General features: G+C 42.2%; 2 protein-coding genes across 5 annotated transcripts in view; one reads left to right on the forward strand and one right to left on the reverse strand.

Moving 5' to 3' along the window:
- The window catches only part of SMAD5 (SMAD family member 5), a 30249-nt gene extending 20891 nt beyond the window's left edge, over nt 1-9358 (forward strand). For all 3 annotated transcript variants that reach the window (XM_018915399.3, XM_009091392.4, XM_018915400.3), the window contains exons 4-7: nt 97-216; nt 855-1076; nt 3360-3616; nt 4548-9358. In XM_018915399.3, coding sequence (XP_018770944.1) covers nt 97-216; nt 855-1076; nt 3360-3616; nt 4548-4691 — 743 coding nt within the window. In that variant the 3' untranslated portion in view covers nt 4692-9358. The remainder of the gene's footprint in view (nt 1-96; nt 217-854; nt 1077-3359; nt 3617-4547) is intronic.
- A 4505-nt stretch (nt 9359-13863) lies between these two features.
- On the reverse strand, nt 13864-17082 carry SMIM32 (small integral membrane protein 32). 2 transcript variants are annotated; one of them, XM_050979794.1, is made up of 2 exons: nt 16846-17082; nt 13864-15744 (listed from the first exon to the last, which is right to left on the reverse strand). In XM_050979794.1, the coding sequence occupies exon 2, from the start codon at nt 14925-14927 to the stop codon at nt 14607-14609; it is 321 nt and encodes a 106-aa protein (XP_050835751.1). In that variant the 5' UTR covers nt 14928-15744; nt 16846-17082; the 3' UTR covers nt 13864-14606. The 2 variants fall into 2 exon arrangements, with proteins under 2 accessions (XP_050835751.1, XP_050835750.1); XM_050979793.1 differs by having other exon boundaries at nt 16830-17080.
- Between the last annotated feature and the right edge of the window lie 2551 nt (nt 17083-19633).

Consider the following 19633-nt stretch of genomic DNA (forward strand, 5'->3'; position numbering starts at 1 on the left):
TTGTTTGGGAATATTTTTTTATGTTTACAGCTGTAGAATGTAAAAATAAATACTCTAAATTGTTGAAGTTTATTCTTATTTTTTTCATGTTTGTAGCTGATACTCCACCTCCTGCATATATGCCCCCTGATGAACAAATGGGGCAGGATAATTCACAGTCTATGGACACAAGCAATACGATGATCCCTCAGATCATGCCAAATATATCTACCAGAGGTAAGTTGTATAGTCTGCTGTAAAATTACATAGTTTGGTGTCTTGCAACTCATGACCAAATTGAATGAATAACTTCAGATGAGCCAGTAAATCTTGCTGGTAGGTGGAAGCAGTCCTCCTAGGCAAACTGGGCCTGTAAGAGACATAACTGAGAAATAAAACTTACCTTGCTTTTATTTATTTTCATCTTTCCCTTTCAAAGTTTCAGGTGCATAATGTTGCTTACAGTGAATTGGATTTTTTTTCATTTTTTTTCTGCTACCTTTGCTTGTGGCTGGAATAACATTTGCACAAAGGCTCTGAAAATTGAGTCCCAAAATACCAGTTATAACAGATTTTTTTTAAAAATGAGCAGAAGGGTTATATTTTACCTGCTAGCACATAGTCTTTTCTGTGTGTATATGTGTAAGGTTGTTTTTATTTAATATCAGGCTTAAAATTGGAAAAAAATCATAAAATCAGCTGGCCAACTAAAATGCACAAGGTCAAAATCAAGGTTATAATCAGGACACTTCTTGCCCATCATAATTGTTTACTCAGATTTTACTTAGCTGTTGGTGTTTTGGAAGATCTGCTTGACAGTTGTAGCTTTAGTGTTTTAACTCTTTCCTGAACTGTTGCTTCCATTTGTTTTTCAGATGTTCAGCCCGTTGCCTATGAAGAACCGAAGCACTGGTGTTCCATTGTGTATTATGAGTTAAATAACCGTGTTGGGGAGGCTTTCCATGCATCTTCCACAAGTGTCTTAGTAGATGGCTTTACAGATCCCTCCAATAACAAGAACAGGTTCTGCTTAGGTTTGCTCTCCAACGTTAATCGCAACTCAACGATCGAGAACACTCGGCGGCACATTGGCAAAGGTAAAGCTGAGTTTGTCTTATGGCAGAGGTGAAGCTGAGTTTGTCTTATGAACCAAGTCCTTGGTTTTATTTCTCTATACTGGAGCAGTGATAAATGAGAGTGCTAGAGGTAATCTGAGATGTGATACATTATCTACCTCTCCAGTATCAGAAAACAACTTAGGCATGGTTTGATTCTAATTAGTCAGGAATTGCATGCATTTTTCTTTGTCATTAATTAAAAAGACAAAATATTACCCCTTCCTTAGCAAACTAGATTGCCATTGGGGCTTGCCCAAAGTTAGGGTAAATGTACTGTGTTTCAGCACCAAGAAACATTTCAGGAAATGCTATGATACTCCACATTATATCTGCTTCTTAAATTCTGCATACACCTTTGCAGTATGTCAGAGATTTTTTTGGTTTTGTTGTTGTAAGGTATTACCTTCTGTCTACAGTATGTTCAAATATCTTGGTGAGTTGGCAGCAGGACTTTGAAGTGCTAATGCAAAACTGCAAGGGCTCATTTGTCTGAGTGAATCCATGGGGTGTGGATGTGTGTGGGAGGGATTCCTGGAGACAGCAGGTTTTGCAAGATCTTCTAGTTTTCCTGTACTGTTTTGGCTGATAGTACATAGAGATGCACAGTTTTCATCTTTGATGGAATGTGCCTGGATTATCTTAAATTGTAGAACGCTTTTTCTGATTTTTTTTTTTTTTGTGATTAACTCAATCCTGAGAGGAGACCCCTGTTTCTCTTGCACATGCTTAGAAGCCTTTTTACCACCTAAGAGCATTTTGTAAAGTTGGTCTTGAGTTTTGATTGATAAAGTTCACCCTTTCCCATAACATTCTTTTAATTAGAAATAACTATAAATATGACAAAATTTTGCAGATAATTTGGAGACCAGAAGTTCTGTTTGTGTCTGTTAGAAACTTGGCTCTGCAATACAGTTGTCCAAAAAAATTTGTAAATAAAACAGTAATATAAAGGGGAACAAGTGATTTGTGGGGCATGAGGCTCTTTTGTTTGGCTCACTCCTTTTAGTGGCATTGAGAGAGAAATCTTGTGCATCTGCCTAAAGTCAGAAGTGTAACCAGGACCCATCATCATATTGTAGACTAGTAATGAGCTTTAAAATGGCTGCATCTCTAATAGTAATTATTGAACCTAAACTTTGCTTAATTGCTGTCAGAACAATCACCATTAAGTTTGTTTAGAGATAAAATACTGTTTGTTTATGGCTTTTGCTTGAAAGGTCTTGAGGTTTTGCCTCCTTAGAACCACCCAATCCTATGTTCTAAGGTTTTTTTACTGTAGCTGGCAAGTGGTGGTCACTGCCTTTTTAAATAAATAGGGTTGTGTTGTGAAAATGCACCCCAGATTTTCTGACAGCTACTTGTAGTTGTTGAAGCCAACAGTTCCTCTGTAAGCTCCATCCTACCTTAGTCCCAAGTAGGTCTAGCACTGTTCTCAACAGTGGCTGCTGTCTGAAAGATTACCTTGCATCTGTTGACTTGCTGCAGCCTCCTCTGGCACATCACAGGATGGTCCTTAGTGGATTCTCAGGGTATTGCAGGGAAGACTTAGAGCTGTATCCCAAGCATGTAAAACTGGGACAGGGGAGGGAAGGCAGGTGTCTCAGTGAAGCAGCAGGGAGCCCCCGAGTTTGGGTGCTGAAGGGATGGGCAGCTTTTATATATTAATTCTCAGTCAATAATAATGTTGTATAGACTTCAAAACATGTGCGTAGCTGAGTGTAGTCAGATGTGATTAATCTGGGGGCTTTGTTGATGTTAAGGTTTGTAAACCCTGATGGTAATTAGGTGGAGCAGCTAGTTGGACTTACCTGTCCTTCAGCTTGATAAAATGTACTGAAAATCAGAACAGACTGTGGATATTCTTTCTCATTCATGTCCCATCACCGACCCTTCTCCCAGGACATCTCTATTTCTGTTCTATTTGGCATAGGCAGAAGCTGCCAGGTGTATAAAACTGGGGTTTTAATAATAAATTCACATAAATTCTCTAGAAAAATAGCTTGAAATAACAATTGAAATGTGGCAGTAATTTTTTCATTCTATTCTGTAATTGATCAGAGAAGGACACCTAGTGGCTGGTGTCTCATGAGCCTTCTGTGTTGAAATGAGGTAGTGTGTTATAATGCAAGCAAAAGCTTTCCTGAAAACCTCCTCAGGCAGAAATTTACTCTTTTTTTCCCCCAGTAAAATAGAATTTAAGATAACTACCTCGAAATCAGAGACAACAAAGTAATTTGAAATGTTCTTTTCTTTGTTTTCAAGGAGTTCATCTCTACTATGTTGGTGGAGAAGTCTATGCTGAGTGTTTAAGTGATAGCAGCATATTTGTACAGAGCAGGAACTGCAACTACCACCATGGCTTTCATCCAACAACTGTATGCAAGATTCCCAGTGGATGCAGCCTGAAGATTTTTAACAATCAGGAGTTTGCTCAGCTTTTAGCTCAGTCTGTCAATCATGGATTTGAAGCAGTATATGAGCTCACCAAAATGTGCACCATTCGAATGAGTTTTGTAAAGGTAAATTATTCTGAGAGTATTTCAAGTTTATTGTGGGTTTGGGTATTTAGCAGTAATTCCATTAGCACTGTAGCAAAGCTGTTCTGGACTGATGTGGTTCTTTTCAATTATAAGTATATTTAAAGTGATTAACTGAGGGAGAAGGAAATCAATGCAAGAAAGGAAAAGCACAGATTCTATATTGAATCTGTGTTGGCTGTGTATTCAGTTCAGTATTCAGGACAGGAATTTATTCATTATGGTTGCTGTAATTTTGTTAAAGGAGATTTAAGTTCATGGTCTTTAGACCATGAGTTTCAAGGAGTAGGGTGAATAACAAAAAAGAATGTGAGTAGAAGAATTCTCCACTAAAAGAATGTGAGTAGAAAGGAGCATAATTACTGAAGAAAATTTTCAGCTTTTTCAAATTGATGATTAGTTTAAAAAAAATCCCTGGTAATGGAAAAAAGACATGGTTTGAGTTCCTGAAGTCAGGGTGTGCTGTTATTCTCACAGGAGGGTTTCCTGAGCATTATTTAATCAAGATGTTGTCTGTCTCAGGTTTAGTGTGGAGTCCAAACTTGGGTTTTCCAAGTGTTCTGTTTGCATCTTGTCCAAAAGATGTCTCATGGGTTTTGTCAGTTATGACAAATGCCTCTCAGTTTGAGAGTGTGGAGGAGAGGGAGCAGGAGGTTGAAAGAGAAGAGAGATGTGGCCATGGCCAGGAGTCATCCTCAAGGCAGCTGTGAGCTCCACAGGAGGCTGTAGCACGCAAGACTTGATTGAGGCTTCCAGGTGCAGCTTCCCTCCTGCTCCTTCACGGCCACGGGTTTGTTCATTTAGATCAGTGTGACTAGATAAGTATCTTGAGAGTTTCTGTTTCTTGTTGGTAGTTATTTTAAAAGACAAGCATGTCCTCAAATTGCTCAGTACCCTTTTGTTCATTTTCTAGGGCTGGGGAGCTGAATACCACCGGCAGGATGTCACGAGCACCCCATGCTGGATAGAAATTCATCTTCATGGGCCCCTCCAGTGGCTGGATAAAGTACTTACACAAATGGGTTCCCCTCTTAATCCCATCTCATCTGTTTCATAGTGCTGCAATTCCATCTTCAGCCTTATTTTTAGTGAACTTACTCTAATTCTAGAGAAACTTCCAGTGGATACTGTGAGCTATATGGAGAATGGATCTTATGATTTAACTTTTTTTTCTTTTTTTAAAGATCCCTTTGTGACCAATTCCATTGTGTATAGCTAATCAGTTTTACATTTCAAATTGTTCTTGTGATGCCTAAGTGACAGTTGAGCCCTAAGGGAAAAAATAGTCTATTGAAAAATTCAGAACACTTTTCCCCTTCTTCCCCTTAAAACTTAAACAGACAAATGTCTTAACTGGAAAACCTTTTTGTCCTGTAGGGACAAGAATTAATGAAGACTGACTTCAGAAAATAAATACATATCATAATTTGGGATTTTTTAATGTGTTTTAATGAAACTGTTTGAACATGTGCAGCTCCAGCTTGCAAGCTGTATTTTTAGCTTAGTGTTTTAACATCTTAAGGTTGACATCTGTCATAAGCAAAATTAGACTTTATTATGGCTAATTTGCCTCAGATTGAACAATGTGATTTTTTTTTTTAATGTACACATGAAATATACTTTTTACAAATATTGGAGTGGTGTAAAAACACTTGTATTTTCTATTGGAAAATGCTGTCATAAACACATTGTATATTAATGCAGAATAGCAGTTCTTAGCCTTTTCCCACTTTGGTTTTGTAATATCTCTTTTAACCACCATTTAAAGTAGTAATTGATCCAAGGTAAACATCCTGCACGGTTCTGGAGTAGTGATTCTTGTTTTGCTTTGATTTACACTCATGCCGTTTGGATTTGGTTGCCAAGGCTATTTCTTTTTAGGTACCTTTCTCTATTTTAACATAAGCACTACTATTTATAAATGGCAGTGCTTACTACTTTTTGGAAGGAATAAGTTTTTTGTTTTCTTTTTGGTGTTCTAGCTGTTTATTTTACCTGTCTGGAATTGATCTGTGTTAGGCCTTTTTAGTCTCTCAGTAGACATTATGCAGTATTAGTGATTACACTGTATTTAATTCACTTTCAAGTATGAGTTTGAGTCTCTTTGAAGACTGTGAGTGGCTTAGCAAATGAGTAACTGAATGCAGAAGCTTTTACTTCCAGATCATGTAATTTAATTCAGACCTCTTGGTAATGACCAAAAGTAATCACTTCTTTGTAGCTTGCATAAAACTGTGCTCTTGATCCTGTCCCTGATGGCAGGGCTTCAATCAGAAGACTTGTAGCTGTGGTTGGCATCTTTATGGAATTGAAGGACTGTGTTAATATGACAATGGAATTTCTCTCTAACATCCAAAGAATCACAGAATGTTAAGGGTTGGAAGGGACCTTAAAGATCTCCCAGTCCCAACCTCCCTTTCCATGGGCAGGGACACCTCCCACCAGACCAGGTTGCTCCAGCCCTTCTCCAGCCTGGCTTTGAACACTGCCAGGGTTGGGGGCATTCACAGCCTCTCTGGGCAACCTGTGCCAGTGCCTTACCAGCCTCCCAGTAAAGGATTTCTTCTGTATGTCTTAAGCTAAATTCGCCCTCTTTCAGTTTGGACCTGTTACTCCTTGTCCTGTCACTACAGTTCTAGATAGAGTCCCTCTCCAGCTTCCCTGTAGCCCCTTCAGATGCTGGAAGATTGCCATGAGGTCTCCACTCAACCTTCCTTCTCCAGGCTGAACAGCCTCAACTTTTTCAGCCTCTCTTTGCAGGGGAGGTGCTCCAGTCCTCTTACCAGAACTGTGACCTCAGGATTTGCTCCAGCAGTTCCATGTCCTTCTCACACTGGGACCCCAGAGCTGTGCTCAGCACTGCAGGTGGGGTCTCACAAGGGCAGAGCAGAGGGGGCAGTGCCCTCCCTCCCCCTCTGCCCACGTTCCTTGGGGTACAGCCCAGGATTCTGTTGGTTTTCTGGGCTGGGAGTGCTCAGTGCCAGTTCATGGTGAGCTTTTCATCAGCCATCACCCGCAAGTCATTCTCTACAGGGCTGCTCTCAGTCACTCCTCAGCCCTACCTGTGGCTGTGTCTGGGATTGCTGGGACCCAGGTGTAGGACCTTGCACTTGGCTTTGTTGAACTTAATGATGTTTGCATTTGGCAAAGTAGAGAATTTAAACACTGTACTGAACACTAAAATCAATTACATAACATATGCATATTTCTGTCCTTTATATCATAAAAAAGAGGCTGAGAGAAACATGTTAAGAGAGTTAGAAGTGAATTATATACAAAATTTTGCATGCAGAAAGACCCTATTATATTTTTTAGACTCGCCTTGCTTTTTCCTCTTTCCTGAACACCTTTTTAGAAAAGGGTTCAGTGTTTGGGGGAGAGGCTGAAAACTTTTATGCAAATACTTATTAAAAGATGTGTTGCAGTTAATTACTGCAATGCTGAGAAAATTTATTTTTTAAACAAGTTCTTGTGTCTTCTGTTGAATGACAGTTTCTTCTCAAATGTGGAAATCGTGCATCGTATGGTACCTAAGTAACAAATGATCTTAGAGGATAAAAATTGTTTACGTGTCATTAAAATGTTTTTTATGAATTGCCTTAAAGGAATAAACTGTAACACTTCTGCAGAACCCTAATGTTTCTTGTACAGGAATTTCTGTATTACTGTTTTGGTTTTTTTGTGTTTTGTTTTGTTTTTTAAACAGTTTCTCAAGTATGTTTGAAAACAGATGAGTGCATCTTCAGGAGAAGGGGAGTTAACATTATTTGCCACTTAGCTTTGGTTTCTTCCCTTTCATTCTTTGGAGCTGCAACCCACAGACAGTTCTTTTGATTGAATAAGATGCCAAGTCAGTTGGCCACAGGATCCTGCTTCTATTTTCTTCTTGGGGCCTGACGTTTGTCAAGTTGCTGAATATGTATATTTAACACTACAGAATATTATATCTCTTGACTAGCTTATGTAATAAATGACATGGCACATTGAATTAAGGAAAAGTTGCAGTTGTAGGTACAAGATTTTACTTTATCCAAAATGTTTTTCACCTGGCTTCTCTCTGTTCACTTGTACGCTTATATGTGGCCAACTGAATGACTCAAGAATGGGTGCTGCAGTGGGTGCTGTGAGCCAGAGCTGGTGTTTAGTGCTAGTATTGTGGTTAGATTGGCTACCCATGCACTGAACCATAATTTCTGCAATAATATCCAGTTAACCCACTTCTGCTGCTGTCATTAAGTACTAAAGTGCTCTGGCATTTTTCTGCTCGTGTACATATTCTGGAACTGCAATAGCTGCAGTGCTGGGATATCCTTGTGACTGCTGGTTTTGGCAGGGCAGGCTTGCATGAGCAAACCCAGCCACATTTGTCTGCATCCTGCATCTCTGTCCTTCCTAGTAGGGCTTTTTGGGAGCTTTCTGGTTAGCAGATTCTGTGTACTGCTGGTTCATGGTGTTGCTAATCCTGTTTTGTTCCTCTGTGCTGCTGATACAATATTCAGATCTGGGCACATGGATAGATTGGATAGAAAGTTGTTTGGTGCCAGCAGTGTGTAAAGTGTCACAAGAGCAGGGAGTGTTGCTCCTAGTACAGCACACTGTGCAGAAATCACCCCTTGGTCTGGAGAGAGGGATGGGGAGATTGACTCAGCCAGTGGTGTGGTAGTGGCAGATGGAGCCTTTCCAGTGCAGCCCAGCTTAGACTGAATGTTACTCCTCAGTAAAAACTCATTTGGCTCTTGTAGTGTATTTTCTTTCTGGGCCTCTTTCTGCTTTGCACCAGCCCCAGCACTGGTTGACAGCTTTGGCAATACCAGCAGAGAGCCTGGAGCAGGCTTATCCTTTCACAGTCCCTGAGATAAGACAGCAGCTTGGCTGTTGCTCCTTGCACACCTGGGCCTTGCTGGCAGTCATGCAGTGCCTTGTGTGTCACACTCATTAACTGCATTAGGCATGAAGGGCTGACACTGGGTTATAGACTCTACAGGACCAAAATAAAACCTTCTAACATGACTGACCAGTGAGAGACAAATCTGACAGAACAGCCCAACAGGCAAAAGAATGATGAAACAGCCCAGGTGTTACAGTTCAGGATAGAATTGTTTAAAATGTTGGAATTCTTTTAGTTTTGCTTGAAGCAATGATTCCCCCCCCCCCCACAGTATTACAGTGTGAAAGTTGTCAATTCTTGGGTGTAAGATTAACTTGGATTCTTGCAGTATAACTCTAGAGGACATTGAAATGTGTCAGGCTTCCTCACTAGTCTGAAATAGTAACTTTTTCAGGATATTGTTTTACTTGCTCAAAGTGTTGCTGGTGATGGTTTCTGGAAAGGCAAAGAAACAAAAACCAAAACCAAACCATTTTCTAAATGTTTTGCTTCAAATGACAAACATGTGACTAACTTTCTTCTGGAGTTGTGAAGTTTCTGTTGAGGAGGTTTTCCCATTCTGAATTCAATCAATAGACCAAACCATCAGATTACAATATAATGTTGCTTTCTTGTGCTGCTCCATAAACCTGCTTCTGTGTTTGTTGCAAGCATAACCTTTATGCTTTTGTTTACATTGTAGAAAACACAGTTCTAGCAATGAGGTTTTTTCATTTAACTCTAAACATCTTTTTATTTTGTTAATTTTAAAATTACTAGGTTTTGCTATGTTATGTTTTTAAAGATATTTTTTGCATACTGCTGCTCATATTTCAATAAACAAAACAAAAACCCCACAGATTCTTCTGATTTCCTTTTTCTGTAACTCTGTGTCTCAAGTATTTGTTTACAGGGGTTAATTTATCACGTGCTGATCCCTCTCCATGTCCATATTCCTCACACAAAGGTGACCCTGTCATTTTAAAAATACTTTTCTGTAGCTTTTTGGTAATGTGAAAGCTGCTGTGCTCTCAGAAGCAGAGACTTAAATTATTTTCTAACTTCACTTTAAAGAGTTCTTTTTTCTTGTAGAATGCAGCCAGCCAAAATGGTATCATTTTGATAGTACTTATGTAACTGTTTTTTGTACTACCAACTGAAGTATTTCTGTGAGACCTCAGCAATCTGCTGACTGTTGGGGGTGGTTGGAGTTTTTTTTTCCCCACTGTGGCCAACCATAACATTTTGAAACAACTCATCGTGCCTGAATGTGTTGAGCTTTGAACTGCTGACCAAGAGCCTTTCAGTGAATTGAAGGCTGCTCAGATATCTCTTGTAACTCAGTACTGCTGCAATAAAATGTGCATTTAGAACTTTAGTGAACTGTATATTAGCTTATTTTTAAAGACTGAGGGGAAGAAAACTTTTCCCTTGTTTACCAAGATACTGCAGAAGTAGAGGGTGAAAAGTGTTGTGCATATATTAAATCTTTTTTTGGCAGGATGTGTACAAAAACATTGAATCCCAATTCCTCAATGACTAATGATTTCTTTAGTATAAAACTGAAATGAAAATGTTGATACAACTTTATCTTGTCTGGGCTTCCTGCTTTGGGATTTAATTTTACCAGCAGACTGCCACCTGCAGTAATGCTCTGAAATTCAGACATTTTCTCAATAATAAGAACCTTTTTCCTCTGAGTGAGAATCCAGTCACTCAGGTAAAAATGTATTTTTTTTAAATTAAACTCTTGATACTGTACTGTTTTCATGAGTTTGCTTCCAAAACAATGATTGCCATGAAAATCCCCAGAAGATTTTCTGGGGATAATAATAATCCCCAGAAATAAAATAAAATCCTAATAAAATTAGGCTGTATAATCTGTGAAATACTACTGTGGTAGTATTTCACAGATTATACAGCCTAATTTTTGAGCAAGATCTCAGATGAAGTTTCAGTGGCTTATTGGCTTTCCAGAAGCTTTATGTGGATTTTTATGAATAGTTCTTTAAGTAAAAAGCAAGCAAACAAAATACTTGGATTATTAAAAGTTTTAAATAATGTAAAAATGATTTTTTTTTTTTTTAATCTTACTTGTCTTTCTGGAGAATTTGGAGGCACAGTAACAACCCTGGGAGTAGGTAGCCAAAGTAACCTCTGAAATTCTTTATTCATGGGATTTTTACAGATGGAAAAAAAGTTTTGGGTGAAACCACCCCCTCTCCAACCTACACTGTGTGTTAAATAAGTCAGAGGCTGCTTCTGTTCACTGCTATGTGAAAAGCAAATTGGGTGTCCCATAGCCTGTGACAGGAGAGATCTTTCTTGTCCTGGAGTACAGAGCAGCTTTCTGCCAGCTCAGTCAGTTTCATATTTAATTGCTGAACTCTCTGTTGCTGTTTGATTTGCCCCTGCTCTGCTTGAGGAAGGAGCAGCAGGACAGAAGCACACCCGAGGTGTCACGGCAGCTCTGTCACTGTCACCTCCTGCAGCCCCCTGCCTCAGGCAGGAGTTGGTTTGATTGTCACCAGAGGGATGCTCTGAGTTAGCAGAGACTGAGCTGCTGCACTGCAAGTGGGGATTGCACAGACAGGGACCATGGCACAGAAATGTTCCTCCTACAGGTGATGTGGGACAGCAGGGGCAAGGTAAAAGTCTCATAATGACAGTGGGATTTATTCACGCAGATTAATGTGAAATCAATTTGTTTTCAGACTTAGGTCTGGAAAATAAGCTTCCAAGTTGTGTTCAGAAATAAGTGTACTTAGATAACATTTTCCCTCCCAAAGACAAATTCTGTAAAACTACACTCCCATGGAGGTGTGAGATGAGGGGGTTGAACGGTGACTTTCTGGGGGATAGAAGCTGTTGGGTCATCTCCAGCCATTCTGTGTTCCAACTTCTTGCAGGGCTCCTTTTTTTCATAAGGCATTGGAAGAAAAGCCCCACACCTTTTAAATTAGCAGCTTTTCTGTTCTAAGGCCAGTTTTGTTTTGTTGTTTATAAATATTTTTTTCCATTCTCTTTTTGAGAAATAACTTTGTTGTTTGCAATAACAGAATTTATTTCCAGGACTAAATAATAAGTGCTGTGTAACCCAGTCACTCCTGCAAATCCTGATTTTTTGAAGTCTCTTTGAGGAACTGCTGATGGCAAACTGAGGAGCCACTTGAGACAGCTTTGAGCAGTGTGTGTGACTTTGACTTGAGACACAAAACAGACAGAACGGGCTCTTTTCTGTAAGAGCCAAATAGAGACTATTTTTTCTAAGATTTCAGGTCTCTGGTGAGCAGTGTCACTAAAAGATTTTAATAGAAGTAATTCTTAGGTTTCCTCTAAGAAATTGAGGTAAATGCAGTATATTAAACTTAAAAGTGCAAACTTAGGAGTGACCCATGAATAGAATTCACCAGTGGTGCTCTATGGAGATGCTCAGCCCTGCAGGGAAGAATTTTATGATACCAGGAGGGGAAGAAGAGGAAAAAAACTTGAAAAGATGTGACTGTGTTCCTTGTTGCCCTGGAGACTTTCTGTAAGGATTAATGGATTTAGAGTAAACTTCTCTACTTATACATGTAGTTTCTGGAAGAAAGAACTTCCCAAACACAAACATGCCATGAGCACAATCCAGGTCTTCCTTTCACCATCTCAGTCTGATCCATCTTCCATTGGTTTAAATGTTTCAAATATCAGGTAGGTAAAGCTCCTGGCTCTCAAAATGTGTAGGAGAGCAAGGACCATGGGTAAAGCCAGTGTTCAGTGGGGACACTGCCCTGGCAGAGCTGAACTGGACTTTTTGATCTGCTGGTGTCAGCTCTGGCCACACTCTGCTGTGTGTGACTGGGGCAGCTGCTTGTCACCAGGAAATCAGGACTTGAACCTGCTAGAAGAATGTCCTTAAAGCAAATTATGGTGGTGCCCCATCCCTGGAAATGCTCAAAGCCAGACTGGAAAGGGCTTGGAGCAACCTGGCATTGGAAAATGACCCTGCCCATGGCAGGGGTGTGGTACTGGATGAGCTCTAAGGTCCTTTCCAACCCAAGCTGTTCTGGGATTCTATGATCCTGAATATCATTAATGAAACTTTCTGCTGCAATAGAAATGATCCTGGATATTGATGAGAGCAACACAGGGCATGGATAAAAGCATTCCCAGAAAATCAGTTAATGCTTTCAGCATGACAGGTTCTTCTGCAGTGTTACTCCAACCAGGCTGTGGAGAAATATAAGATTATTCTGGAGCTATTCTTGAATGTTTAAATAAAGAGTGCAAAGCAACCTGTGCTCTGTCAGGTTCTGAGGCTTTTGCCAGCAGAAATTCTTAGACCAAACTCATTATGGCTGGTAGCTGAAAACAAGCTGTCATTACTTAAAAATAAATAAGAAATGCCTGATTTGATGAAACTTGATTTATTCAAAAAGGGCTGAGAGAAATACATTTTGCAATTATTGTTGCTTTCTGCATTAATTGGAATTACACCAGTTAAATTTGGTTCAGAGGAAATATTGGCCACGTATCAAGGAATAAAATATTGAAATCTGTTATGTAGTAGTTTAGCTTATTGGAGCAAAATAAAACATGGTAACAAAGACAATTACATGGAAGAGTTATCAACTGTGCAATTTTTGGGTTAAAAAAGAAGAAGCTTGCAAACACTTCCATATATATACATTTTGTCTGTGTTCTTGAGTGCAAGCCTGTATGTGTGTGTAATTGCATTGTAAAATCTCCTCCTTTGGATGAAATCAGTTATGTACACATATATACAGGCAGCTCCTCTGGAGTACTCTGCAGGTCAAGAACAGGGTTAGGAGCAGCATCTGACGCCACTCTGAACCCATTTCAGATGATCCAATACCCAAAACTGCAGCTAAAATAGGATTTAGTACTGTTTTTTTAGCTAAACAGGATTTGGGATTTTGTATCCAGGTGATTCTGGATAGCTGCAATTCTCCTGTATGTTGAGCCATTTGATTTTAAAAAAACCCAAAGCCTGCTGTTTGTGGGAATTATGGACACTCTTCCCACATTCATGCAGCTTCATCTGGAATTGTGCTGTAACTGCAAGTTTACAAGAAATCAGCATCTACAAAACAGCTTGTTGCCTACCAGTGTTAAGCAGAAGCTTTTCTTGTTCTGATTTCAGAACAAAATCAGAGAGTAATTTGAAATGGTAGGGGTTGCCAGTGACCAGTGTTGAATCAAGCTGGTGTCATATTGATAATTCATGCTTCTAATTGGGCTAGATTTAGATGAAGAGCAAGGAGTGGTAAAGTAAAGCTACTATTCCTATAAAGCTGTGTTTTATGGCTTTCAGAACTTACCCACTTTGTGTATCAAAATTGGAGCACTCTGCTCACACTTTTCATTTGTTTGCATAATATTAAATATATTAATTTTCTTTTCCCACTTCTCCCCATCTCGATTATTTTGGTTTCATGCTGTGGCAAATAATTTCCTTTGCAGCTTATGAAAGATGAAAATAAATTCCTTAGGTAGTAAGTGTTTCATATAAGTAGTACCTTAAGACTTGATCAATGATGCATTCAAACATCAAAAACACCCTTAAAATAATGACAATCAAAAGCCTAAATAAACATTTTTCATTTTCTCGTCCTGCCTGGCAGGACTCCCACAGCATCAATCACCTTGCAGTTTCAGCAGCAGTTGGGAGAAATGGGTCTGGAAAGTAAACTCATCTCTGTGGAGCTGTTAGGTAAATACACTGTTTTTTTACATTTGATGCTTGGGTTCATAAACATGGGGGAACAAGCTCCAGCAGATGCCCAAATCAGAGATTGTTGTTAATACAATTATCCTTGTATGGACACTGAATGGGTGGATGATGACATTTGCATACACACACAGCTTAATCTGGAATCACGGGGCAATTTTTTGCAAAAACTGGATCAATTTGCTAAAGCATTCTCTTCAGTTTTGACAGAGCTTTTTATTTACAGCTACTCAGATTGGCACACAGCAGAATTTTGAGCAATCTCCTCCTGCCCACTACTCTAAAGGGGCTCCCATCCATGCATTGGCACATGGCACTCACTCCTTATTGCACAGGGTTTGTGGTGCCTGCTCCTGCTGGAATGAGAAGTGTCAGACAGCTTGTGTCCTCCACGGGTTCCTCGCCTCCCTGAGCGATCTGTCGTAAGGAAGAGTAGCAAAAAAAGAATTTTTCAGCTGGCAGTTTATGAAGAACACAATGAATGTCACGGTCAAGAACAGAAAGAAAAATAGAATGATGTAAGTCACCAGGTCTGGCTTATTTATTTCCCCTTCTTTTAACACCCTGGCTGTCGACATGTAAAGAGCAGAGGAGCTCACGGGTCTCGGAGTGCTGCTCAGGTAGGGCGTGTTGGTCTGGATCATTAGGTGAGCTTCAGTGGCACTGGTAGAATTGAGCAATTCACTATACATATTCTTGCTTCAATTTCTTCCACAGCAGAAGTAAAACAGGAGAGCAAACGCAGTCAGTCTTTGGCATGGGAAAGAAAGAATGTTCCTGCTTGTAAAAGGATGCAACCCAGCCGCATGTTGTCTGAAACAAATTAATTCACTTGCACGGCTCAGCGACTTTCTTTTAAATCTTCTTGGCTCATATCTACAGCATTTACCCACAAATATTAATTAATCAAAAATGATACAGGTACCTCGTGTCCTGGCCCTGGTTCCCCCGGCTCTCCTCCTTTGGGGGAAATGCGCTGGCTCATCTGCCGGTCAGCCGGGATGTGCGGGCAGCTCTGGGAGCGCGCTGCGAGCCCGCTGCCACCGCTCCGGCATGGGCTGGGGGACAGGGAGCCTCTTCAGCACCGGGCACGGAGCAGGGATGTGCAGACAGCTCTGGGAGCACACTGCGAGCCCGCTGCCACCGCTCCGGCATGGGCTGGGGGACAGGGAGCCTCTTCAGCCCGGCTGGCACCGGGCACGGAGCAGCCCCGGCTCGCTCACTGTCCGCCAAGGGGAGGCACGGTGGCTTTCCAGCTGCTCTGCAGAAGTGGGATGCACATAAATCCGGGGTTAAACGGCATCTGCACGGAGAGGCAGCTGCTGCCTGCCTGGAGATCCGGCCGGATTTGCCGTCGCGGTTCTCTGCCTCGGGAGGCTCCGTGCTGCTGGAATCCCGGTGCTGGGAAGCTTTAGTTGACTTTCTTAATCCCGGTTAACGGCGCTCTGTGGAGCCAGCGTGAAGAGGCTGAGCTTTCTACTTGAGCTTTCCAGGCGCTCCTTTCATTGCCTTGAGAGAAATAAATTTAAAAAAAATAATAATTAAAAAAAAAAAAAAAAGAGCGATGTCCCTTTGTTCGAGAAAGAAACCCCAAAAAAATCTTGCCTGGGAATGGGCGAAGGTCAGTTCTTTGGCAGCCTTCCCCAGCGCTGGGCTCAGCCCAGGCGCGGGCTGGGGCAGTGCGGCTCTGTTAGACCCGGCTTTGCCCCTCGCTCGGTGGGCAGGGCAGGCAGGGCTCTCTTAGACCCGGCTTTGCCCCGGGCTCGCTCCGTGCGCAGGGCAGGGCACAGGGCAGGGCTGGTGAGCTGCGGACCAGCTCCGCAGCCCGCGGTGCAGCTGGCACTGACACGATGCTAAAAAGGAAGAGATCTTCGGATAAATTCCCGTGAGTGCCTGAGACTCTGGCTGGAGGTTTTGAGCTGGGGGAGGGTAGCAGAGAACGGGACAAAAAAAGAAGAAAATTCCCTCAAAACCTTTCTTTCTTCTTCAGCCTTTTATTGTTTAAATCTAGAGTAATCAATGTCCCTTTTTTTTTTTTTTTTTTTTTTTTTACTCCTCTGTGATCCCCAGCACCCTTTCCAGCCTGACAATTAGCATGTTAATTCTTTTTTTCAGCAAATTGCTTTATGCTGCTATTAGCTCCTGGCTGCTCGCCAGGTTGCTCTCACAATCTCCCATGCATCAGATAAGCGCCGTTAATACTTTTATTTTAACGCAGTGGAACTTGAAAAATGGGCAGGGGAGACGAGAAGAGTAACTGGGCAGAGGAAAACACCACCTCCAGCCCCAGGGTGCTGATCCCAGCAAATGCTAAAGCTGCTTATGATGAGCTGTTGCAGCCAACAGTGCCCGTGGTTAAACATTTCACTTAGCATAATAAATATTTCTGCTGAGAGAGGGAGGAATGAAGAGAAATCTTCTGGTCAGTTAGATTTGAATAAAATCAAATCAAATCACCACCCTCTGAGGCCCTGGTCAGCATGTTCCTCATCTCCTGCCGAGCTCCAGGTGCTCCAGTTAAACCCCTGGGGTGGCAGAAAGCTGACACATTGCTGTTCACATCCTCCTGCATCCATCCTCAGAAGAGCCATTACCTGTGTGTTTACTCACAAGTCCTGGGGACTCTGTCATCCACGAGGAGTTCTTCCTCTCTGGAAGGTTTTCTTGACTTTTGTTCCTCTCTCTTTGTCTCTCTTCCTCCCGTTTTTCAGCCCCCGTGCTCTGAGTGCCTCATGCTGCTCTCCAGGATGGCAGCAGGGGCTTTTCCTGTCTGCCCCCAGTGCTCCTCCCGGGAGCACATCTCCTGCCCACAGAGCCACGGGAGTTACACCTATTTACTCTGCGGGTTCAAAGAACAGGATGCCGAGGCAGGCAGCCGTGGGGGCTGGAAAAATCAACAGAGCCACAGAGTTTGAACTCTCATGTTGCAAGGTCTCCTTTCATGCCTCCTTCAAAGAGAGGACTCTGTGAGCAGCAGCACGGCAAGGCTGAATGTCTCCCCAGCACCATCCCATCTTCAGCTCTCTCCTCTCTGAACTGTTTTTGAGTTTAACAAAGCTTTACATATTTTTTTATTTATTTCCTTTATTGTTTTCATTAATATGTAGGAAAACCAAGAAGGCATCTGAGGCTGAATCCTACAAATAGTGTGCACAGTCTTAATGTTTAACATACAGGCTCTCTGCAGGTGTTTCCAACTCTGTAATAGGGGGAAAATGCAACAAAAGATGCATAGGGGTGTCGTGGTCATTGGTGTGTTTCCTCCCTGCAGAAAAAAGGGCTGTGCCAGGGGCTCCTTGGCATCTTTCACCTCCATCCATCCCTCCCTCCCTCCCTTGAGCCCCTGGGGAGCATTCCCCTGGGTGTGTCCCTGGGGAGGAGGGCACAGTCCTGGGATGGGATGGGATGGGATGGGATGGGATGGGATGGGATGGGATGGGATGGGATGGGATGGGATGGGATGGGATGGGATGGGATGGGATGGGATGGGATGGGATGGGATGGGATGGGATGGGATGGGATGGGATGGGATGGTTCTCTGTGTTCCCCTGGGTGTGTCCCTGGGGAGGAGGGCACAGTCCCAGGATGGGGTGGTTCCCTCATTGCTGGGACAGGGCAGAGGCACTGTTTGCTCTGCCCTGTAAGTGCCACTAAATGCCTCATAGGGCTGCCTCCCTGCCCTGCACACACAGGGTGCCCCCCTGAGCCCCCTTTTTCCACCCCTCTTCACTGCAGGTACATAGACACAGAACCAGAATCTTTATTTTTTCCCTTTTTGCTCCTCTCTCATTCCTGGAAGATCCCTGCCCTGAGGGTTCCAGAGCTGTGATTGTGTCCAGGGGTCACAGTGCAGCTGTCCAGCATGTGGGTCAATCCTTGGGGTGTTTTACAGGAGCTTTGTGTGCACACAGGGAGTTCAGAACTCCTCTTGCTTTTTGGCTGGCTGGCTGGAGCTCATACACAAACTGATGGGAAGCCTTGGGAGTAGATCAGATGTATTTTCTGTGGCACTGTATCCAGGCTTAATCTTAAAACAGCTAAATTGCCATAAATAACACCTTAATTGCAAACATAAGAGCTGATCCTTTCTCTTTGTTCTCCTTAATTTGGAAGAGTTTTTAAAGTCTTCAGTTCCTTTTAATTTTTCCTCATTAACTTATTCCTTATTTAGTAGTTTCACTGGGTTTGTTTCTTGGTTTGGGGGATTTTTTTTTTAATTCTTTCCCAAAGCTGCCAGCATTTAGTGGCTGATTTTGTTAGTTTTTATGTGCACTGGCAGTGGCACTACAAGGACAAACACAGGGCCTCTGACACTGGCTAGAGTTTAATGACAATAAACTTTAGAGTGTTGCAACTTCCTGTCCTGCTTAGAAACTGGGTCAGCATCGCTGGCCCCGGTGGCATCGTGGGGACAATCTGGGGCTGGAAAGGCTTCTCCCTCCTCCAGGGTGACCCCATCTCTGGGTTTGTGTGCCCTCAGCAACATTCAAGAGCAAGACATTTTGTTCTTAGGTGTGTTGGAGCCCCAGCAGACCTTGAGGAGTTGGGTGATGGTTGAGGTGACTCGGTGGCAGTTCTGGTCCAGTCTTGCTAAGGTGTGAAATAAATGATGACATAAACTGTCCAGAGCTGAGAAGAGGGAGAACAGAGCCTGTGCCCCTCAGCCCACCCCCTGCTGCTCTCCAGGCTGGCAGGACAATCCTGTTTGCTTTAACAATCCTCCAGCCCAGCTCCCACCAAACACAAATCCTGGCGGGTGGGAATTGCTGGGCGTTGATCCACGCTCTGAGGGGCTGGAGCCTTTCCCCAGCCCCAGCCTGGTAAATAATGCATGATCTCTCTCATGTGCTTACGCAACCCCTACCACGATAAACACCAGCCCAGGGAAATGAAAGTGGAAAGAAACATTATCTTTCTCCCTAATGCAACCATTTACAATCTGCATTACGATCCTTCTGCTCTGCAGAGTGAGCAGCAGGCAGGGGGATGTTTCTATTAGCAGACCAGAATGCAACAAATCACGGGCTGTAACTTTCCAGTGCCGCATAAAAGCAGCTTAAAACCATATAAAGGAAAGAAAATAAAAATAACATACAGGGATTATTTCCTTTTCTGTTTGCTCCAAAGGCAAATACTTATTTCCAGGTGCCTGAGTTTCAGATATTTAGGAACATGTTTTCAACTGCAGGGCCATAAAACTTAGCACTAGACACCTAATGTGGGGATCTTGCCTTTGGTTCTTAAATATGGGGCAGGATGCCTGAAGAAATTGGCTCAAGTGCAGAGAAGTCATGAAAATGTTTTGTTTCAGAAGAGCTTGTGTGTGTTATTTCAAACTAACTTCTACCATTAGGTTCCTCAGGACATGTTTGCACCAGCTAAAGCAGGAGCATTTAGG

This window comes from Serinus canaria, chromosome 13 (genome assembly GCF_022539315.1).
Source record: "Serinus canaria isolate serCan28SL12 chromosome 13, serCan2020, whole genome shotgun sequence".
Classification (NCBI taxonomy): Eukaryota; Metazoa; Chordata; class Aves; order Passeriformes; family Fringillidae; genus Serinus; species Serinus canaria.

Bases quoted from the DNA above. Each gene is read 5' to 3' on its own strand.
- SMIM32 (XM_050979794.1), bottom strand. From the start codon at position 14,927: ATGTATAGTGAATTGCTCAATTCTACCAGTGCCACTGAAGCTCACCTA.